General features: G+C 42.2%; 1 protein-coding gene across 1 annotated transcript in view; it reads right to left on the bottom strand.

Moving 5' to 3' along the window:
• Positions 1-4,398: 4,398 nt before the first annotated feature.
• The window catches only part of ARHGAP42 (Rho GTPase activating protein 42), a 169,491-nt gene continuing 149,682 nt past the window's right edge, over positions 4,399-24,207 (bottom strand). Inside the window, exons 18-24 of the mRNA XM_053385674.1 lie at positions 19,591-19,750; positions 18,506-18,650; positions 16,316-16,696; positions 9,301-9,457; positions 9,132-9,194; positions 5,667-5,746; positions 4,399-5,133 (exon numbers count right to left, since the gene is read on the bottom strand). Of these exons, the coding sequence (XP_053241649.1) occupies positions 5,045-5,133; positions 5,667-5,746; positions 9,132-9,194; positions 9,301-9,457; positions 16,316-16,696; positions 18,506-18,650; positions 19,591-19,750 (1,075 nt within the window). The 3' untranslated portion in view covers positions 4,399-5,044. The remainder of the gene's footprint in view (positions 5,134-5,666; positions 5,747-9,131; positions 9,195-9,300; positions 9,458-16,315; positions 16,697-18,505; positions 18,651-19,590; positions 19,751-24,207) is intronic.

Here is a 24,207-nt window from a genome sequence, read left to right as displayed (position 1 = left end):
GCCAGACATACCTCTGTGTGGGAGAGTTCCACATCTTAGGGGGCTGCCACAGAGAAGGCCCTATTCCAGGCCACCACCCTGAGCTTCTGAGGGTGGTGGAACAACCTAGCCCCAATGATCTTAACATTTGTAAGGGGGTGGTTTTTCAGATATCTGGGACCTTAGTCATTTAGGGCTTCAAACACTAACATGAGCACCTTGGATTGGTTCATGAAGGGAGGGACCGAAGCTCATAGACAGAGGAGAGGGCTTCCAGGGAGTGCATTTCCTGGTACTTAAGTAATAAATAAGCATATACAAAAGGAGGAGGACAAAAGGAACTTTTAATTATTTTAAATATTTCTTACATTCTTAGTGTAAAAGTTAAGACAGAAGTAGCAAAATGCACCAGGAAGTACATGCTGGTGGTTATTATTTACACATACACATATAGGTGGCTGTACAGAGTGCAGATAATTACCAAATCACACTACAAAATAAACAAAAAAAAAGTTCTATAATTTACTTGCAACCACTTCTTAAATATATTCGACTTTGTGGTATTATTGGATACAGATTCCAAATATTAAAATACAAAACAATACCTCAAAATTATATAAAACTCTAGTAGCTGTAATTTTTTTATTTTTATTAATTTAAATGGAATTTACAGATGTAGAAACTGCCAAGTTCTATTTGCATCTTTTACATTCCAAAGCATGGAGGACCTTCTTGCAAAAAGGGACCTACAAAGAGCATCAGATAATCAGAGCAATGCCATATAAATTATGAAATACTGACGTGTGCAGCAACAGTATTTTGTTGCATCGTAGTTTTCAGTGGCCGACAGAAAATATTACAAGGGACTCCAGTCTTCTGTGAGAAAACAAACTAAAGCTGCCCTGAACAATGTTACAATTAAATTAGATTTGGCGAACTGGAATTGCCCCAATCCAGCCAGGCTCAAATAAAAGTCTAACAAATGAGCAAATTGATGATTGGAAACCTTAGCTAATACAGGTGATCACAAGTCGAAGTGAGGGGATCATTCCTGCTTCACTTGTATAGGGAAGATGTTCTTGTCTACCTAGAGATTCAAACCTTTCCCCTACCTAGAGATTTCAGTTTGGTCTGGTAAACTCAATTTCCAACGGAGGAAATAGATCCACATATTTATTTGCCAGCACAGTTTCAGCTCCTGTCTTTAAAATGTATGATGAGATGCACATGTGACGGAGATCCATGTGCACCCAAATGCAATCCCCACCTGCCCTGGACAGGATGTTCATTAAGAATTGACTCAAGCAAGTGATGTGCTAGTCACACCTTCTCCCAGCTTTCCTGTGAAATTTATATGAAGTCTCCCAATGGATTTGCCAAAACATGGTACATTCCAGATGTTTTAGACTCCAACACCAATCATCTCTGGCCATTTGCCATGCTGGCTGGAGTTGAGGTTTTTTTTTTAAAAAACACACACTCGTACTTGACCCTGTGGTTCATCGTAACTGGGAAGATTTAAAATGCCTGAACGCGGCTCATGTTGTGGCATATTCCTGTTCCAAACAACACAAATAACACCACAGAGGCTCCAAGAAGTGCATTTTGTGTTGATGTGTTAGTTCCTTTAGAGGCCCGACACAGCCTTTCTTTTATGTGGCCAGATTGCAAATATGTGTTATAAAAGCAAGGAGCAACTTTGCAATCTCCTTGATTTTTGATAAATAACACCTGCTTGCTCAATGTCTCTATGTTTATCCAGTGAGCTCACTAGCTTATCCATCACAACTCACCTCAGAGAGACTCTACATGGAGCAGATCTAAATCAAATGTGTGGCAGCAGAAGCAGGGAGTTAAACTATGGTGCTCATTTTTAGCAGCAGAAGTAGTTCTTTGTTGCTTCCTTTTATTATCGCCACGACTAGTGAAAGTCCTTTCCTCAAGGGGATGGCACAACAAACACAATTAAAGGTGAAGAGGAGCATTGTGGGTGAATGGAAAAGTAGTTGTAGTCAGGGTTACTTGAACCATCCTCCCTGGCCATAGTGCACTACCAAGTTATTTACACAAATGAATCTGTGGAGAATGGAATAGGACACAAAGGCACAGTCTAAGCACCACTGGATATAAGGAGAACCTAAAGGCCCATTTTATCCAAGAGGACAAGAGTGCAATGACACCTGAATTTTTGGCAAGTAGGAACCATTTAATACTGCGCCACATGATCTTGCAAATTGTCGCAAGAACATATGGCAGTGCATACTGCCATGTGTGAGGAAACAGGCTTCACCCAGGGAAAGAATCCATCAAATACTTCAGCATGTCAGAATGAGACAATGGCTGAGCACCACATTTCTCCTTGTAGATTGGTGAAATATGGCACAGACCATGGGACAGCACCTCCAAACAGATCTACAGCCCTAACAGTCCCCATTTCCTCTCAACTGCAGAACCGTAAGCGATGACACAGAACTATAATATTTATTTCTAAAGTCTCACATTTACCAGGAACTATTGCGAACGCAACCTAAGACCGTTCAGAGATAAACTGAAGGGGACTCTTGTGAAGGGTAATCACAATTCTGTCCTACGAGCAGACCGTGCGATGGAAGTTCATGGAACTCTATACTCAAACATCAACACACGGAATCCAAACAGCACCTCAACAGAAATGCCTTTACAACCGATCATTCTGTTTAAAAAAGAAAACAAATTTCTGGTTGCCAGCAGCAGCAGATGACCGAAAGAGTACCATGTTCATCAAAGAAATAAAAAACTATTTCCACTAGGTTTGTTTAAGAGCTACAAAGTCACTCTTAATAGGATAGCTATGTGTTTATAGGATGGTAAGCTTTGCCAAGGAATCCTTTTCACTAGATGTCAAAGGTTAATGAGAAGAGGGAGGAGGTAGATTATCACTTAAAGCTTGTGGCTTTACTAGGCACTTAAATATCAAATAGGGTGAACCATTAATGCCAATTGCCTGGGCAATACCCTTTCTTGGAATGCATACTGTAGTGGAGGGGTGTAAAATAAGAAGTGGTCTTGCTGCTAATTTTATTTGTTGGCTGCTTGGGGTTGTCTATTCTCAGTTACTTCCGTTGCTCCAAGACAAAACAGATCCTTCTCAGACTACATGACCCGAGGAGCATCGCTGAGACAAGTCCTCCCCCCCCACCCCAGCCATATCATGTCTTCTGTACCAAGTGAATGGTCCACACATGCATGGCCATCACTTGATTCCTCCATACTTGATTATGGGCAGGTGAAATGTGTGATGTGACACCGCTGAAAAGCATGGTGTGCAAGCCTATACAGTCATACCTCGGGTTGAATGTGCTTCAGGTTGAGCGCTTTCGGGTTGCGCTCTGCGGGAACCCGGAAGTAACGGGGTGTGTTACTTCCGCGTTTCACCGCTCACACATACGCTCAAAATGACGTCATGTGCATGCGCGGAAGCAGCAAAACGCGACCCGCACACATGCCACCGCGTCTTACGTTCCATTCAGGCTGCGAACGGGGCTCCGGAACGGATCCCGTTCACATCCCGAGGTACCACTGTACATGCAAGATTTATCTGTAGCATTTTGAAAGGCTTTGACAATGCTGTTAGGCCTGCAGTGGTCCATTCACACATGCAAGTCATCAGTGGAGGCTATGGTCAAACGATGAACGACCAGGTGTGAAATAGATGAGTCCCTGTGGAGATGTGTAGCCACATTTCAGTCAAGGCACCATTTATTTAAACCAGTAACTCCACCTGAGTGCTGTCTATCTGGTTGGCAGTCCTGGAAGCTCTGGTTTTTATTCCAAATGGCTTGGTGATTTTGTTTGCTGTTACTGCTCTGGGTCCCATGTAGTTTCGGACAGGATATATATAGATATATATATTTGTTCTTCTTCTATTTAGATTTTGCTTATCTCTTTTTCTATTGTAATGTCTTACCATGGATTTTGAGCGGACCTCTTGTAATACTGAATTTATTAATACGGAATATATTTCGTATCGATCGGCCCAACGAAATGTTTCACTTGTTGTGAAAGTGCTGTATATACTTGTTCCGAGCATAATTTTCAGAACATATGAAATGAAGACACTCCACAAAGGTATTTGTTAAATTTGTGAGAGAAAATCATTCAAGAGCCTAAAAGCATTTCATGTGTCGATATGAGTGGTGGCAACAGAACAGATTTTATTTAAAGGCTCAAAATTACTAGTTCTCACTTGTTGCCTTGTGGACAGTGTAAATTTCAGGGTCCTGTTTGTTTTATTTGCTTTTGTTTATCCAATGGAAAAACACCACACCTTCCCCCAGTCTGAAGGACCAAAGGCAAAGGAAATATAAATAAATAAAAAAGCCATAAATTACTCCTGTAGTTGGTGTTCCAATTTAGGATTACAGCATTTCAGGGAAGACGGACTCTATAAATATAATTTATTAATAATAATTATATGGAAAAGACACAAAGTAGTGAACATACACAAACACATAATTGTATTTTAAAATGCCTCTTAAAAACGAAAAGCACGCTTTTGATTAAACTGGTGCTCCAACTAATTGCCTTTGCAGCCCTATAAATGACATGCATTGCATCTGCAAATTGTGATCTCCGCGGACTTTTATCGAAAGTTTAAATAATATAGAAAATCAAAGACTTCTCTGAAATGGCTGGGACCGATTGAGAATCAAATGCTTAGTTGCTGGGGGGTAAGGCAGAGCTTTACCCAAGCAACGACGATTTGTTTTCAGCTCCTTATTTTTTTGGCTGCTATCATTTTGTCTTAAAAATAAAATGAATTTCTGGTTGCTAGCATCAGACGACCAAAAGAGTACCATGTTTCAAACATCCGAAAACAAACCCTCTTGACTATTTGCACCAGGTTTGTTGAGTTTATAAGGAGCTACATTGTCTGCGGCTGCAGAAGTCAAAGGAAATCTGCCACACACAGGGCTGACTGGCAGACCCCCATATCTGTGTCAGATTAAAAAAAAATATATAAATCACAGTGCTTATTGCTTGTTACCATGGATACCATGAAGATGCTGCTGTCTGCTAACTATTACTAGAGAAAGACAACGTAATTCTCTGGAACAAGTCCTGTTTTGCCTTCATACGTCGCTTTGAGCCATCCTGGTTCCACAGATGGATATACTATTAAGAAGAAAATAAAAAGAGAAGGTACCTCAATACTCACTTGTGAATAGATAATGACGACCGTGACGCACAACAACACACATGGCATCTAATCTGAAAGGGGAGAAGCGTTAAGTCTGTCTTGTGACACCTCAGAAGCTAACAAATTTGTCAGGCCACATTCACACATAGATACGACTTTGAACTTCCCCCAAAGAATCCTGGGAGTTGTAGTTTCTTAAGGGTTCTGAGATCCCTAATTCCCCTGACAGAGCTACAGTTCCCAGAGTGGGTTAGCAAACTTAACAACCGCTCTTCCCAGGGAACTCTGGGAATTGAGGAGGGGAATAGGGGGGTCTCTTAAACAACTCTCTGCACCCACAATTCTTTGGGGGGAAGCCATGACTGTTTAAAGCGATGCCGTAGTGCTTTAACTGTATAACACGAATGTAGTCCTTTTGGTGCCATAGGACTCTCTGTTGTTTCTGCTATGACAACAACAACAACAACAACAACAACAACAACAACAACAACAACGGGAGAAGTCTTACCATTGGAAAATATGGCTCCCTGAGGGAAGGAGAGTTCATGACTGTGTTCGGCCTTGCAGGAATACATGGCTTTGGCTTGCCTGAAAAACAAACAAGCATGGTTTATGTTGCTACAGAAACAGAAACATTCACACTGTGAACGCTGCTGGTAGCAGTCAATGAAGTGGCCATTGATTGAGAGGTGCAAGACAGAAAAAAGTGGGGCACTCTGAAGAACTGTGCATGCACACGAAAGCTTATACCCAGAACAAACTTAGTTGGTCTCTAAGGTGCTACTGGACAATTTTTTAATATTTATTTCGACTGTGTCAGAGCAACACGGCTACCTACCTGAATCTGTGTACACACCACACATTGAAAACAAATTTGAAGCACATCCCTGCTGTCAAAGAATCATTGGAAATGTCTTTTACCCCCCAGAGAGCTGCAATTCCCAGCAGCCTTAAACTACAGTTTCCAGGATTTTTTGGGTGATGGTGGTGGTGGAGGGAAATGTGTTTTAAATGTAGGGTGTGTATGCAGTTTGTACAGTGGTACCTCAGGTTACATATGCTTCAGGTTACATATGCTTCAGGTTACAGACTCCGCTAACCCAGAAATAGTGCTTCAGGTTAGGAACTTTGCTTCAGGATGAGAACAGAAATCATACTCCAGCGGCGTGGCAGCAGCAGGAGGCCCCATTAGCTAAAGTGGTGCTTCAGGTTAAGAACAGTTTCAGGTTAAGAACAGACCTCCAGAACAAATTACCGTAAGTACTTAACCTGAGGTACCGCTGTATGCAGTTAGTGACCGTGGTAAACAGTACTTTGGCCTAGCGGCTTATAAGACAGCCCTGCAACCAGGTAATCTATTCAAGATGGCAGCACAGAAGGCTGGCATGCAAATTGAAGAATGAGAAAGGCAGAAGGGGGCTAGAAACTGCCCTAGCAGAGAATGAATGTTTATTTGCACCAGCCATCAGCCATAGCAATAAAACAACAATACAATTTACGAAGAGTAAAAATAAAAAGTCAATTATATAAAATACATTTTAGGGCTTTGAACCAATAGTCAAATAGTAGATCTTATTCTAATTGCCCCAGCTAAAAACCTTGCAACCTTTGCTGTCGCCTGCTCATCTTGATCTGCCAAGAGAAAGGATACTGTGGCAGTGGCTGGGTGACCCGCAATGGACAATAAAAGAGGGGTGATGACCTCATTCCTCAAGTCTTTTAAAGAGTGCAAGCCAGAAGGGCATGTGCCACCGATTCTGTACTGCCATCTCCACAGGGACATAAGGGGTTTTTTTTGTGTGGAATTTGTTGGAATTGTCCCACAAGTACAGCCAAGGGCAAAACATTCAATCTTGCAGGAGTAAAAACGTGTCTGTATTTTAGAATTGCTAGGTTATGCAGATAGGGTGCCAGAGAGTTGAAATGGGTAGGTCGAAAATAGTCATACCACGGGCAAAGTTTCCTTGTTGTGGCCAAATTGTTCCGGCACTCGATATCATTTAGGTGAAGTGAAAAGACAAGGCAGGGAGGGAAAGGAGCTGTGGCGAGGAGCCTCAGGAGTTCACTGCTAATACAATTTAAATCATGTATCTCTATTTATCCTTGGTAGTGCTGGGAGTTAGCCCATTGTTTCCCAGATGCTTCCTGCATGCAGCCCAGGGAAAGCTCCGACTTCAACCAGAGCTCCTTCCTAATCAGCTCTGAATTTTCTCTCAGACACTCCATCAAGAAGAGTGACTTGGTAAGTTTGCCTGTACGCCTGGAATGCAAAATACAGCTGTACGTCTGGAACGCAAAATACAGCTTGGTGGTTTGTGCAAACCATGACTTGGAATTCTGACTGCAGCCAGTTCATCTATCATCTAGCAAATGTTGTTTTTGTTATCTCTGGCTTGTTCTGCAGCCAACTGTTGCGCCTGCTCTTTCCCATCTCCTGAGCCTGTGGACCGAAATGCGATTTGCTCCCGATTGCTAATCACCCACCTTGAACTATTAGCAGCCTAAGGAGCTTTGATGTTCTGAGAAAAGATCTCACTGTGTGCATTTGTGAAGGTGAGATGCTATCTTTTTGCAGATAGCTTCATTTGATGCAGCCAGGAAGAGAGGGTGTGAAAGTAACATTGTCAGGTGGAACATGTCCTTTAGGAAGTTTCTCTTTCTCTGGAATAAGATAAGGCCTTCTAGTACACATTAAGATGGTTATATAAAGGCACCTCTATTTTTAAGAAGCTGGTGGTTTCCTGAGTCTGGCCTTTCAACTTGTTATAGTTACATTTTGTGGGTCGAAACTTATTTTGTTTACATTTTAATTCTTTTATTCCTTTTGTAAATAGCCCAGTAACTATAAGGTGCGGTATAAAAATCCTTATAATAAATCAGCCGACCCACCGATGAATATTCCTAATGAAGCATAACAAGGAACAGAGAAGATTCTGTTAAGGTCAGCTATGGGGCCAGATCAACCAATACACCTCTTCATCTCTCCTATCTGTACTGATTCTTTCTAGCACTGTTTAACCCTCTCCCTTCTCAAATGGAAGGGTTGTTTCTTTGGAAAAAGAAAGGGAGTTGGCAGAAGGGCTATTTTGAGGACAAACCCAAATCCGAGCAGGCCTGAGTTCCGCTTCAAATGAAGGGAGGCTTTCCCAACTTTTAAATTTCTTTATTTCATAAAATTTATATGCCACTTAATTGTAAACAAACAAACAAACAAACCATCAAGCAAACTTCAAAGTGGTTTACAAAAAGAATAAAACCATGAAATTATCTGTAACACTCCCGCAACTTAGAACCTTCAAAAATATAAGCTAAAAACCACACATCAGCATTCTACATGTCTGGATAAATGTAAAGGGTAAAGGGACCCCTGACCATTAGGTCCAGTCGTGGATGACTCTGGGGTTGCGGCGCTCATCTCGCTTTATTGGCCATGGGAGCTGCTGTACAGCTTCTGGGTCATGTGGCCAGCATGACTAAGCCGCTTCTGGCGAACACTGTTTACCTTCCCGCCACAGTGGTACCTATTTATCTACTTGTACTTTGACATCCTTTCGAACTGCTAGGTTGGCAGGAGCAGGGACCGAGCAACGGGAGCTCACCCCGTCACTGGGATTCGAACCACCGACCTTCTGATCAGCAAGTCCTAGGCTCTGTGGTTTAACCCACAGAGCCACCCGCGTCCCATACATGTCTGGATAGGCTAGCCTAAACCAAAAGCAGGCACTGAAAAGAGAACAGGGAAGGCACCTGTCCAATATCAATAGGCGGGGAGTTCCCAAGGTGTGGGCACTGTCACACTAAAAAAAAATCCAAGTTCTTTTTACTCTGAATTCTTAGATTTGGGGTGTTGTTGTTTTTTATTATTAAAAAAACGTTTTGGGCCTTCATGATTGCACGGTGGAAACAAGAGCATGATAATAAAACCATGTATATACATGGAAAACTGAAGAAGGAATTGTGAAGTGCGGCTTACCTTCCTGAGGGAGCCTGCTTAAGTGGGCCACCACTTTCAAACAGCTGGGCCTTTGCTGCTACCCTGGAACATACAAAATCATTTCTGGTTTACACATGCTCTTCAGAACAACCTGAGGACCCAAATGCCTGCACGCAAACATGCATCACAACCCTCTGGGTTGACTTACACAGATCCCGGTCTCTGGTAGCCGTTACTTGATGCCGTATCGAGCCGCAGTCTCCTGCACATTTTTGGAGGCAGGTCTGGGTTTGCTGGGGCCTTGGGCGTCTCTTTGGCGTCGAGAGAAGTTAAGTTCTGTACCGAACCGCTGCAGCTTTTGTTACCTGAGTAAAACAGCGTCACACAAAATGATCTCAAGCATATTAAAAAAAAACCCATTATCGAGCATCTGGCGAGAAAACTGTTGAATGGTTTCTTTAAATGTAAAGGTTCATCATTGTTCCACCCGATGTGTGTGTCTTTAAGGGGCCAGAGCAAGGGCCAGAGCAAGATAACGAGACCCAGCTTTACAGCTGTGAAACACAGCAGGTGCTGCTGAGTTGTATTTGATTAAGGTGTGTCAGCATTTGGGTGTAGTATATAAGGAGCAGCACCTAGCTCTCCCATTACCCTGGGGGATGGGTTGGTGGTTGGGTCTGGTTTGGTTGTTAATGTACTTAGTGTAAAAGGAGTTTTTGTTTTTCTTATTAAAACCTTATTTAAGTTATTTTTGAGTCCTTTCTTTTTAATGCATGGTCTCCCCAGCAAGCTCTCTGCAGCGTTACCATACTGCAAAAAGCCAACATCTTTGGTTATGGGCCCAGCTGCTGAGTGGATGACTGCATATTTTTGGACTCTGAGAAAGGTTTGAAAACTCCTTCTCCTGTTAGCGTAGTTCTGTGGGTCTGGAAGAGTTCCAGAATGGTTGACCGGGTTCCTGAAGCTGAGAAGGCTCTGGTCTTCCCACAGCTAACAGATGAGAACTATAGTTTATGGTCTTTTCGGGTGGAGGCGCTTTTGACCTCTAGAGAAGTATGGACCTATGTAACTGATGACCCTCCTGACCCTGTGACTAATGCTTGGTCAAAAGGAGATGCAAAAGCCAGGGCGATAATTAATTTGGCAGTCAGCGACCAGCAAGTAGTCTATATAAGAAATAAGAAAACTGCCAAAGAAATGTGGGACAGTCTTGCAGCAGTGCATGTTAGAAAAGAGTCAGCATCAGCATTGACATTTTTCAAGCAGTTGTACCAGACGAAGTTGCAGCCTGGTGGTGATTTGGCAGCACACTTGAGACGTCTGGAGGCAATACGCGGCGAATTAATTCGAAGGGACATGGACATACCTGATATTCAGTATGTTTTTATCATTCTTTGTTCCCTTAACGAGGACTTTGATGGTATAGCTAGCCAGATATCTGCTGTTCCACCAGCACAATTAACTGTGGAAGGGGTAACAGCAAGATTAATGGGCGAGTTGGATAGAAGGGAGGCTTGTGCCATAAGCACTCCTATTTCCAGAAGTAATGAGGAACGCCATATGCAAACCTGTGGTGATACAACTGCATTTAAAGCTGCAAAGCGTTGTTGGTTCTGCAATAAACAAGGACATTTTGCAAAGGACTGCAGATCCAAAAGAAAGCAAAGTACTCCCAAGCCTGTTTCTGTTCGTCAGTCACGGTTGTCAGCCCAGCAGCCGACATCGTATAGTAGAGACAGAAACGAGCCGCGAGTTTTCCATGCTAGGACAACGGATCGTAAAAGACTTAAACGTGCCAAGTGGAAGTCTTTTGTTGTGGACTCAGGAGCATCTCAGCATATTTGCAACGATCGAAGCTTGTTTATTTCTTTCGAAGAGGAAATTGGTAATGTACATTTAGCCAATTCACAAGTCTTGCAGTCGCTTGGCAGGGGTACTGTTAAACTTGACTCTTTAAACATTACAATAGCGAACTGCATTTACTGCCCGTCAGTGGACAATTTATTGTCAGTAAGGTGCTTTGCTCGTCAAGGCATAACTGTGCGTTTCTTAAAGTCAATGTGTGAGTTTTTTGATGGGAACAAACGTCTATTGTATGCCCAGGAATCTGATGGTTTATATAGACTGTATTTTCGCACCTACTCCCAATCGCCTATAAACTGCAGAGCAGCACAGTCAAGCCAGGGGTTGAGGAATGTAAGGCCTCATTCCGGGTGTGTCCATGAGGCGCACAGAATTCTAGGACACCTGAATTTTGCTGATGTAATTAAGACAAAGAATATTGTTAATGGCCTCAACTTAAAACCATGTAAATTCTTTATGCAATGTCTATCCTGTTGCAAGAATAAGATTAAGGTTGCACGCAAGGGTAGGTGCTCAGATAGGAAAGTAACTGAGCCATTTGAGCGTGTACATTGTGATTTAGTTGGGCCACTCCCACCATCATTAGGAGGTTCTAAGTACTGGCTTACTCTGATAGACCAGTATAGTAGATATTGTTGGACTTATGCAATAGCTGAGAAGTCCCAAGCATTTGAGAAGTACAAAGTTTTTTGCAACTGGGTAAAAATGCACTTTAACAAATCAATTAAGAACCTGTTTTCTGACCGGGGTGGGGAATTTGTTTCTGAGGATTTTGAGAAATTCCTGGAAGCGCAGGGGACTACTCATGAGTTATCTTGCCCCCGAAGTCCCTGGCAAAATGGGCTTGTTGAAGTTGTGCAGCGTGACCTACAGGCAGGGGTTAAAACGTATCTGCACGATGCTAATCTGCCCAAAGACTTTTGGGCTGAAGCGCTTAATGCGTTTTGTTATGTAAGAAATTGCAGTTATCATTCTGGTTTAGATGTCACCCCCTATGAGAAGCTGTTTAAAAAACGCCCTAATCTGAAATACCTACGCATTTGGGGTTCAGATGTAATTATGCATTATCCCGCTAAGCAGAAATTGGGTGAACGTAGTGTCCAGGGAAAATTAATGGGCTACCAGCAGGGGGCGTACAGAATTTACATACCAGCAACTGGCAAATTTCATATTACCAGAAGCATGATACAAACTGTAAATTGGAATGGAGTTGCTGTCTTCCAAGATACTGATGGTATAGATAATACTGAGGAAGAAGAGGAAGAAGCAGCAGCAGCAGCAGCAGGAAATGGTGCTTCTGAATTAATGGAAAAAGACAAAAAGTCTGTTGAATCTGATTTGTTTGATGATTTAAAGTCACAGGCACCCGAGGGGAGGTTAGATTTTCTTGAGTTTTCTGACCGTGAGCTTAGCCTACAGGCATCTCTTCAATCTGACAATGATTTACAACCTGAAACTAGTGGTTCACTTAGTCCCATTAAGTCTGAGGAGTCTGACTCTCCTTCTGGACTAAGACGTTCAGATAGAAAGAGACAGAAGCCACAACGTTTTGCAGATGAACATTTTAATACTGTGTATGCCAATAAGGCAGTTTTTGAGCCAAAAAGCTACAATGATGTTCAGAAATTACCTAAGCAACAAGCTGCAAATTGGTATAAAGCTATGAACTCTGAGATAGCTTCTTTAAAAGAGCATAACACTTGGTCTCTTGTACCACAAACCCCAGATATGAGACTTATTGATTCAAAATGGGTTTATAGAGTTAAAATGAATGACAAAAATGAAGTTGTAAGGTACAAAGCAAGATTAGTTGCTAGGGGTTTTCAACAAATTCCAGGCGAAGATTATGATTTGTGTTATTCACCAAGCGTAAAATATGAAACAGTTAAGCTTTTGTTAAAAGATGCATCACAACGTGGACATTCCGTTTATCACCTAGATATAAAAACTGCATATTTGTTTGCAGATTTAAAAGAACAAATTTTTATGCGTGTTCCTGAAGGCATAGACGCTGCTGAAGGTTTGGTATGCAAATTAAATAAATCCCTTTATGGTCTGCACCAAAGTGGAAGGAATTGGCACCAAACTTTAGCAAAAGAATTGCTGGATATTGGTTTTTCACAAGGAAAGGCAGACAATTGTGTATTTATAAAGGAAAGGGCAAACTCTGTGACAAAAATATGTGTGTATGTAGATGATGTGTTAATTTCTACAAAAACTAAACAGGAATATGAACTGGTAGTATCACAGTTACAGAAGAAATTTGATGTGGTGGAATTAGGCATAGCTAAAAATTACTTATCCATGCAAATTGAGAAAGGCAAAAATGGATCTTTTCTGGTTCATCAAACTGCAAAAATTGATGATCTTGTTGAAATGCTATGTTTAGAAAATGCAAATGGCAAGGAAACGCCTATGGTGTGTGGTTTCACCTTTACAGGTGAAGATAAGCCATTTCCTAACAAAACTTTGTATCGTTCTGCTATAGGCAAGCTAAATTTCATTCAAAGAATCTCAAGACCAGATATAACTTATGCTTTTCACTTTCTGGCAAAATTTGTGGAAAAGCCTACTACACAATGTTTCTCTGCTCTTAAGAGAGTGGTAATGTACCTTAAACACACCAAACATTATAGGTTGCAGTTTACAACATGTATTGACAAAGGTTTTGAAATTTTCTGCGATGCATCTCATGCAGTGGAACAAAATAATTGCAGGGGTGTGTCTGGTATGGTGTTTTGTTATAACGGTTGTCCATTTGAATGGAAGTCCCAGACACAAAACATTATTTGTCTCTCCACAACAGAGAGTGAATTATGTGCATGCGTTCAAGCCACTCGTGATGTAGAATGGTATCTGCAAGTATTTGCAGACCTACAGATGCAAGTAACACTACCAGTAAAAGTTTACCTTGATTCCCAGAGCGGACTTGCTATCCTATGTTCAGAGACCAATACGCAGCGCACTAGAGTCTTAAGGTTACGTTTACAGTTTGTAAAGAAACTAATTGCTGACGAAATGATTGTATTTGAATATGTTCCAGGTGACAATCAAATTGCGGACATTTTTACTAAAGCACTTCCAAAGGTTACACATGAAAGACATGTACAAAGTATGCTTTATGTTTTTGTTCCACAATGATGAACCGCAGGGGAAATGTTGAATGGTTTCTTTAAATGTAAAGGTTCATCATTGTTCCACCCGATGTGTGTGTCTTTAAGGGGCCAGAGCAAGGGCCAGAGCAAGATAACGAGACCCAGCTTTACAGCTGTGAAACACAGCAGGTGCTGCTGAGTTGTATTTGATTAAGGTGTGTCAGCATTTGGGTGTAGTATATAAGGAGCAGCACCTAGCTCTCCCATTACCCTGGGGGATGGGTTGGTGGTTGGGTCTGGTTTGGTTGTTAATGTACTTAGTGTAAAAGGAGTTTTTGTTTTTCTTATTAAAACCTTATTTAAGTTATTTTTGAGTCCTTTCTTTTTAATGCATGGTCTCCCCAGCAAGCTCTCTGCAGCGTTACCATACTGCAAAAAGCCAACAAAAACAAGAGGCTTGAGAACACGTTTTGCCACCACCTCACTGCAAGACCACGAGGAGCTGGGCGACTGGCATTAGAATCATAAAATTGTAGAGTTGGAAGGAAAACCAAGTCATCTAGTCCAAACTCCTGAAATGCAAGAATCTTTTGCATGACATGGGGCTTGACCCTAAGATTAAGAGGCTTGTTCTCTACTGGCTGTTTCGCTCAGGGTGGTACTTAACCTTCCCGTTGGTTTGTTCCAACTGCCTGTTTGCCGCATGCAGTGGAGAGAGCAAGCTGAGAGGCAGTTGTAGTGGAAAACTCAGTGGCAGAGCATCTCCCCTGCACGTAAAAGGTAAAGGTAAAGGGACCCCTGACCACTAGGTCCAGTCGTGACCGACTCTGGGGTTGCGGCGCTCATCTCGCTTTATTGGCCAAGGGAGCCGGCGTACAGCTTCCGGGTCATGTGGCCAGCATGACTAAGCTGCTTCTGAAGAACCAGAGCAGCGCACGGAAACACCGTTTACCTTCCCGCCAGAGCGGTACCTATTTATCTACTTGCACTTTGACGTGCTTTCGAACTGCTAGGTTGGGAGGAGCAGGGACCGAGCAACGGGAGCTCATCCCGTCGCGGGGATTTGAAGAGCTGACCTTCTGATCGGCAAGTCCTAGGCTCTGTGGTTTATATCCCAAATTCAATCCCTGGCAGGGCTGAGACTCCTGCCTGAAACCCTGCAGAGCTGCTGCCGGTCCGTGTTGACAATGCAGAGCTAGATGGGCCAATGGTTTGACTTGGTATAAGGCTCCTTAAAAATCTACCTCCCTGGACTTTGCGGCAGAGACCAAGCCTCTGCAATTTGCCCCTGCTGCATATACACCATGTATTGCTAATGTGAATGAGATGTTTGCCGGAAGAAACTTCCTGCAGTATACAGAAACAAGCCTACACTATAACGAATCAGCCTGATCTTTATCACTGGGTGAGATGAGAGATAGGCTCTGTAATGTAATCACTGGAAATGATAAAGATGTTTCTCAAGACGATGCGTTTGCCAAAGTTTCCAGGATCGGTTAGCTTAAAATCCAGACATGACTCATAAATGGTGAAGAAACTACTGACACCCCAGGTTTTGGTGACCTGGAATTTTCTGTTTGACTAAGCTTTGGTGGGGTATTTTTTTTGCCTTTTTTCTAATTATCTAAACTTACAGCAACGGATAAATAATCATTATAGCCAACGTCAATTTAGATATATTATAAACATGGAAGTTTAACACAGAAACGCACAATTATTGCAAGCAACATTGTGATGATTTGTTCTTCAACGATTCTGTCCTTATGAGGAATTTTCAAAACATGCCTAACATTTGGCCCAAATAGCTGCGAACACCCTTTATTTATTAAACTTTTTATTGGTGCTCTGCCAGATCTGTCTAGTCAGTCAAAATTCAGTGGAGAAAAACATCCTTATGGGCTGGTGTTTTTTTTAAAGGAGCACCACCAGTTTCATTTTATATTCTTCATTGTTGTTGGTTTTTTTTTGCACATAATGTTAAATATGCCAGGTAGTATTCAAGGCAGTGCAAGGCAGTGCAAGGATTTTTGCTTCTGCAATGGGACTTCTCTCCCACTCCCTGCCCCCCCCTCAAATGTGATCCAGAGGGTTAGGGGGGGGGGAAACCCCAGAACAGATGGAAGTGGCAGGAGGGGAGAAGAGGGAATGCTCTGCCAATCAAGTACAAATCCTTGCAGTAATCAAAGGTTCACGTAGTGCTACTTTGGATACAACCCCAAATCTTCCTTATTAACCCTAAGCCAACACACAACACACAGGGCTCACCTTCAGCAGAAGGGATGGACCGGATGGAGGAAGCCGCTGACCTTTTCAATCCGGAGAGACTATATAGTCCTCTTTTGGTCAGGTCTGTTGGTGGAGTCACGGCCTCTGGACCGGTGACAGACGTGACACTATGGCAGTCAGACTCCATGTCTGTTTTGGCTGTGTCCTCCTTTGAGGAAGATTCAGGACTCGGCGTCCAAAGGCCTGAATTTTTCTGCCCGTTGGATGATGGGGACGAAGCAATCCATGGAACTCCTCCGGCTTTATCCCTGGGCTGAGAAGATGGAGGTTTCGTGGTGCTGTTTTGTTCCGATGAGTGAGATGAAAGGGATTCTATGCTGCCCATCGGGGTGCTGTCTGGGCTGCTGCTGTAGGAATCAGCTGTAAGGTGGAAAGGGTGGGGAGGTGGAAGAACAGATGATGTTTACCAGGGTGCAATTTTGCTTTCTTGTGGGCAGGAGGGCAACACTACTTGCTCATTAGCATCCAAGCATGGTCTAAATCAGGGGTGAGCAATCTGTGGCCCGTCCATATGTTGGGACTCCAACCTCAGCAGCCCCAAACAAGTCGGTCAACACTTTGGGATTATGTGTTCTGGAATTCAACAACATATGAAGTACTACAGGCCTAAATAGAGAGTGCCAGTCTTCACCAGGACTTGAGTTTTTCTAATAGTTCTATTCCTTGTAAATGGGTAAAACTGATGGTACCTGCAACCAGACAGGTTATAGCGAGTAATTGGAAAAATGCAGAAGAGTTAGGGGTGAACCAATGGAGGAAAAACTGAATAATATTATAATTTTAGAATATCTAACTTTGAAGATACACAGAATGAAAGGGTTTAAATGAGAAAGGGGAGGATTGGTTTGAGAAGATATTGAATTATTTGGGTAGGTTTGAACAATTTGGGGCAATTAAAACGTTAAAAGTTAAATAAACCTTATGGATGGAGGAGTCTTAACATATATAAAATTGTACATATGGTTGATTTGAATATGTTATTATTGATTATGTGTACCCAATGAATCAGCCGCTTTTGGGGGGGGGTTCACTGTTTGTGTTTTGGTGGTTGGTAAAAAATAAAAAAATTAAACATTAAAAAAAAAGTTCTATTCCTTGGCACGAAATCCAACATAATTTGGTATTGGCTAAAGAATCCAGAGAATCCTGGCTTTAATTTAAAGAGGTAAAAGAGCTCTTCTTGTTATGATGATGGGTTTTAAATGCATGGGCCATACTGGGCGAAGGCTCAGAAGTCAGAGGAGGACTTAGTGGGGCTCCCCCACTGGTCAGGAGGTAGAACTGCAGCATTCTGATCAAGCTTAGTAACCCTTTGTGATTAGTGGGAGCAGAATTTGCCCACTAAGAAAATACGTGCAGGTTTGCACCCTTACTTAACACAGGTTGCATATGCCAGGCTTTCCTCGAGCAGAATTCGGATGACATTAGGAGCTAAAACTATCTTTATAGCCTTCCAGACATAGAAGTGCGATAAGCCCTGATCTCAATCCACCAGCAATGAATGCAATGCCACCATTGGGCAATAAACACTTGCAGTTCCTCTGCCAGGCATGCAGAAATCGTTCCATCAACACCTCTAAAACGCACAGTGACACCACTTCATAAATCTACTCCATTAACACCCAGCCTTTCTTCCATCCTGGAGCTCAAGGCAGGATACATGAGCTCCCACACAGTCTTTTGCCCAGGCAATGACCCAGACCAGACCAGTTTATTTTGAGCAGGGATGCTGCACCCTCTTGCTCTGAAGACTGTGCTCTGCAACCAATCATGCATCAACCTGCTGATGGGATGGCACAGAATGGGAACAGATTTCCTTGGTGGATTTCACTGGTGCAAGGAATGCGGATAACTCTACCTGTCTTTCGAACTAAACAAATTCCACTCTGCCTTAGCATATCAAGATGGTCTGGCTTGGGCCAGGGTGGGGTGGGGCGCAGAATAGAGAAACGAAACACATAGCAAAAGCTCGGAACCTTTCAGGGGATAATGCAAGATTTGCCTCTGCATACACACACACACACACACAGAGAGAGAGAGAGAGAGAGAGAGAGAGAGAGAGCTCTGCAGAGCAGCACCCCTTTATGCTCACAGCAAAACAACTGCTACCATCCATTAACTGCCAACTTCAGTAAGTGAGAATGTGCTAGTGGAGTAAGATGCACTTACTGTCTGGGTCTGCCAGGCACGGGGTATATCGTCCTTTTGGTTTGCGAGTGCCCGTGGAAAGGCAGATTGCTCTCGTCCTTCTTGAGCCCGATCGGGATTGAGGCTGCGGAAGAGGGATGTTGGGGTCTGGGGCTGTGTGGAATATCTGTCAGTTAAAAGCAAGGATAACTGAGAATCTTTTAGGAGCAGCTATATTTCATTTAGGGTCAAGAGACAACGACCAGCCTAATGCTGTGATTTCGCAGTAACAACAACAACTACTACTATTATTTATTGCAGTGGCACCTCGGGTTAAGTACTTAATTCGTTCCGGAGGTCCATTCTTAACCTGAAACTGTTCTTAACCTGAAGCACCACTTTAGCTAATGGGGCCTCCTGCTGCTGCCGCGCCGCTGGAGCACAATTTCTGTTCTCATCCTGAAGCAAAGTTCTTAACCTGAAGCACTATTTCTGGGTTAGCGGAGTCTGTAACCTGAAGCGTATGTAACCTGAAGCGCCTGTAACCTGAGGTACCATTGTATTATTATTACTATATTATTATTATTATTATTATATTATTATTATTATTATTATTATTATTATTATAATACTACTACTACTACTACAACTGATACACCACCCTTCATCCAAAGAGCACAGGGAGGTTTACAACATAAAAACACAAAATACATAATATCAAAAAAGCAATCCCCCTTGACACATTTAAACGGTAACAGACTGTTTAACCAGTCAAAGTCCGGTAGGAGAGGAATGTTTTCGCCTGACACCTAAAGATAAGTAATGAAGACGCCAGGTGAGTCTCTCTAGGGATAGCATTCCATAAACAAGGTGCCAACACAGAAAAGGCCCGTTCTTATGCTGCCATCCTCTGGACCTCAGAAGATGATTGCAGGGTCTACCACAAACTAACATAAGAATCAAGGAAGAAGAAGAAGAAGCTGCCCTTGCCATTATCAAACATGAACGGGATGTAAGTTAGGCTATGGAACAGCAATTGCGAGGTTCCATATTTATTTGCTTTTGAATTTATTTATTTATTTAAGTGTGTGCCTTTCAATAAGTTTTACAAGATTCCAGCGTTCTACCTTTTCATAATGCTCGATGAGAATCTCAACCACAATATTCTGAAACTTGATGTTCATCATTGCAGCCACGGTTTCCTCCTGGGCTCTCATCAGTGTGGGGCCAAAGATAACTCCAAGGTTGGAGATGGTCATGAGATTTTGCTGACTATGTAGTGATACCCTGAAAACAAAACAATTAAAAAAAGGAGGAAGTTAATCATCACCCACTAACTTCCTGTTCGAAGAAGAGGTGCAGGGTTATTATTCATTCTTACTATCAGGCTTATAATTTTGACATGGTAATACACCTCAGAATGACGTAAATGTTTCCCCTCATGGAAAAGAAAGCTGACTGGAAGAATTCCAAAAATATTTTTACTGGTTGTGCCCTGCATATTTTAAGAAAGGCTGCAAGTTTCAATGCATTTCTGCAACCAACTCGTGCTAGGCAACCCTGTTTAGGGAAGTCTTCAATGTTTGATGTTTTATCGTGTTTTTAATTAATATTCTGTTGGGAGCCACCCAGAGTGGCTGGGGAAACCCAGCCAGATGGGTGGGGGATAAATAATAAATTATTATTATTATTAATTATTACTACAACAAACATTTTTTCTCTTGAATTTAAAAACAAGTCACTTCAGTTATGAACTTTTTTCCTAACTGAGGCAGAAACCAAGCAAGATGCATTTTTCATTTGCTCTCAGCTTTTCTTTTCTTCTTTTCTAGAAAGGGCCACAAATAAATGAAGCTGACAGTGTGTAGCAGAAACCGAAGTACACCAATCTGAATCTTTCTGCAAAAGCTACTGGAGCTAAAAGCCTCATGCCATAGACTGGGTTGGTTCATTCAAACCACTTTATGATAAATATATCCTAAACAACCACTTTCTGCATTGTGCTCCCCACACAGCATCTCCTAGGACCTATGCACACTCGGCCTTCAGAAACCTACACAACTCATTATGTCTTAGAGCGTATGAATGGGATTCCTTGCACTGCAAGCCACACTGACTTCTCCTTTCCCTCAAAGAAGTTGGATTCTGTGTGACGAAGTACTTCCTTTTGTCTGTTCTAAATCTCCCAACATTCAGACTCGTCCGTTTCCAGAGACTTGTTCCAGTCCCCTGGTCATTTTGACTTCCCTGTTTCATTCCCTCCGCCGACGGTCTTCTGCTGGTTCCCTCACTGCGAGAAGCAAAGTTACAGGGAACCAGGCCTAGTGGGACTTCTCGGTAGTGGCACCTGCCCTGTGGAACGACCTGGCCCCTTCAGATGCCAAGGAGATAAAGAACTACACAAGTTTTAGAAGACACCTGAAGGCAGCCCTGTGTTGGGATGTTTTTAATGTTTGATGTATTATTATGTTTTTATATATGCTGTAATAAGCCACTTAGAGTGGCTGGAGAAACCCAGTCAGATGGGTGGGGTATAAATAATAAAATTTAAAGGTTACTCATGACCACATAGCAGCTTAGCCAATTTCAGTAAGGCCTTTTCTCCCCCCTTAAAATGCACTACCAGAGTGTGTTGCAGTACACATTTCATTCCAAGAGCAGGGTTGACTTGGGGGATGATTTCATCAGCAGATGGCAACAGTAATCTACTGTCTGGGCCATGGAGGTTTCTTGAAAAATGCACACTTTAAAAGAACTCCCAATGACACAAAGGTTAGAGATGATCTATGGTTAGGGACACCTAGTCGACTTTTAATGCTACGCAGGTTTTCATTTCATTATGTAGCGAAACAGACATATTGGTGAATGGACCATGACATTCACCAGGCATTAACAATCCTACCTGTACATAAATCAGACCATCTTCATTCCAGATGGCAGGGTTCAACGCTTCATTTAGAATGAAGCCTGTGAAAATGTTGCTTGTTTATTTGGATAAGCAATGAGCAGGATGAACCAGGGCTATGGGTGCTCATCGTAAATCCTTCACTCGGCAGAATCCCTCAGGATTTTTCTAGGGATTGCTACAGAAAGGTGTCATTTAGCCTGTGATGTGGGTGGTGCTGTGGGTTAAACCACAGAGCCTAGGACTTGCTGATTGGAAGGTCAGCGGTTCGAATCCCTGTGACGGGGTGAGCTCCCGTTGCTCAGTCCCTGCTCCTGCCAACCGAGCAGTTCAAAAGCACGTCAAAGTCCAAGTAGATAAATAGGTACCGCTCCAGCAGGAAGGTAAACGGCGTTTCCATGTGCTGCTCTGGTTCGCCAGAAGCAGCTTAGTCATACTGGCCGCATGACCCAAAAGCTGTACGCCGGCTCCCTTGGCCAATAAAGTGAGATGAGCGCCACAACCCCAGAGTCGGTCACGACTGGACCTAATGGTCAGGCGTCCCTTTACCTTTACATGCTGAAAGGAACAGGGACCTGCTGTAATGTCTGCATATGCGTGGCAAGATTTAAACCCCATTGTAGAAGAGGGCCTCACCAAGGGGACTTTCTCGGTCCTGGGATGGAGTGTTCGCAGGATACACCTGCAGCACTTGTGTTTTTATGAAGTGGTTCTCTGCTAAACAGGGAAGGAATAGTGGAAACACGCATCAAAACAGGGCCAACTAGATTAGGTCAATTTCACATTGGGTCATTCCATGTCAAGTGATCCAATGATTTTTACCTTACCATTTTATATCTATTGCTTTCATTTTCAGTTTCCTAACAGTAGTATAAGAAAAGGTCCGAGATCTCAGTTTTTAATTTTTTTATCTCCTCTCGTTTTTGAGGGTTTGAAATTTCAAAAATATATATGACAATTTTGGACTTGCCGGACTAAACCTTTAAAGCTCAGCCCAGAATTGAGATATTTTAAAACTGAAAATACTAATCTCTTCAGAACACCATGGGCTTTAATATTATGTGGCACTTGATCAACTTAGTTTAATTTTTTAAAGTTAAATTAAGAAGTTTAAAATTTAAAAAAGTGATTAAAAATCCCCCCAAACCCTGTATTGATTGTTTCCTATTTCTAAGAGCTTTTTGTGTAGCTCAGCAAGGCCAAAATTGTCATTTTTTTGGAATTTAAAAACCTCATAACTCAAAAAACGGGAGGAGATAAAAATACAAAACTTTAGATTTAAACTTAGTTTTGATTGTTCAGCAAGAGTACAAGGAAAATTGGATGACATCAGGTAAAAAAAAAAAACCATTAAAAATTGGATTGCTTGATATGGAATGAACCCATTGTGTCACTCCTTGGCTCTTATATATCTGGAGAGTGAGTTTTTGCACCATCTTCTCATGCTGCTCCTAGACCCAGCTTTGCTTTCGGAGACTGAGGAAGGCAGTAAGAAGAGCCTTGTTGCATCAGGCCAGTGGCCCATCTGGTCCAGCATCTTGTTGCCATGGCGCCCAAATAGATGCCTGCAGGGAGCACACAAGCAGGACCTGAGTGGAGCAGGCCTCTTCCCACCAGAAATTCCCAGCAACTGACATCCTGAGGCCTATTGCTTCTGATGGTGGAGGTGGACCATGGTCAACATGGTTGGCACCGAAGTGTAAAAGGGCCTTTTCAGTTATGTGGCAAGTTATTCACTACAGAGAGTTACAGCAGGAACCCGACAAAGGCTGCCAATTTAGCCCCGAATTCGGTAAAGCATTCAGTTTCAAATTTAGCAGCTCAATCCTGCAGAACTCTGTATTTTTGAACTATATGTATTAAAAATAAAATAAAAATCATGGAGCTTCATGGCTTCATTTTGTTAAGTCAGATGCCTCCAGGGTGCTATGCAGATTTTCAGTTTCTTATCCAGAAAGGGACTTTGACAAATAGGGCCCAAACCCAGGTAGGAATACTAAACTAGTTTCCCTTTCACTCTGAATTTATCGCCCACAACACGGAATATTATGTTGCTTTAGGTTACCATGGTGACAAATTGGATAGTAAAGATGACAAAACAGAAAATGGAATTTGATATCATTCTAAGTAATGGCTAGCCACCAATCTGCAAACAGGTTCAAAGGCTTAGGTTCTTGCAGAAGTTTTAGAACATTACTTTTTTTCAGAATGCCGGAACTTTTTAATAAACCAATTTTCCTTAGGCCTACTTTACGTTTCCCTGCGAAAAGTAATCTGGTATTGAAAGGTAAGGGAAAGGTGGCAATATCCTTTATTCCAAAAAAACCCCCACCAAAATCACTGTCTTCTGAAACTATTACTATCATTACAGGCCAATGTGAAGTTTTGGATATTGTCAATTTGCAGACTGGTGTGTGAGTTATGGGGTGATTTTCCTCCTTCCTCTTTTATATTAAGATGGAACAGCATGCAAAAATAGCTTCCACAATCCAGTCCTCAGAGTAAGAAGCAAGATCTGCTTATTTGCACAACTCTTATTTCGATTTTTTTTTACTCATTTCCTGCACTTGTGACATCAGAAGTTTTTCAGTGTGCTTTACAAAATGTAAATTTCGAAACGTACAAAAATGCATTTACATCACTTCACTTTTATGGTACTTCAACTGCTGTACACTTGGGAGCTGGTTCACACATGCACGATCATCACCTGGTGATTACAACATCATACGATGACATGCATGTGTGAATAATAATAATAATAAATAATAATAATAATAAATTTTTGTTTGTACCCCGCCCTCCCCGGCTGGAGCTGGGCTCAGGGCGGCTAACATAAAAA

Source organism: Podarcis raffonei, chromosome 4, assembly GCF_027172205.1.
Source record: "Podarcis raffonei isolate rPodRaf1 chromosome 4, rPodRaf1.pri, whole genome shotgun sequence".
In the NCBI taxonomy this organism is placed as follows: Eukaryota; Metazoa; Chordata; class Lepidosauria; order Squamata; family Lacertidae; genus Podarcis; species Podarcis raffonei.
Note: the sequence above shows the minus strand (reverse complement) of the source record. Positions and strands in the feature narration are given on the sequence as shown.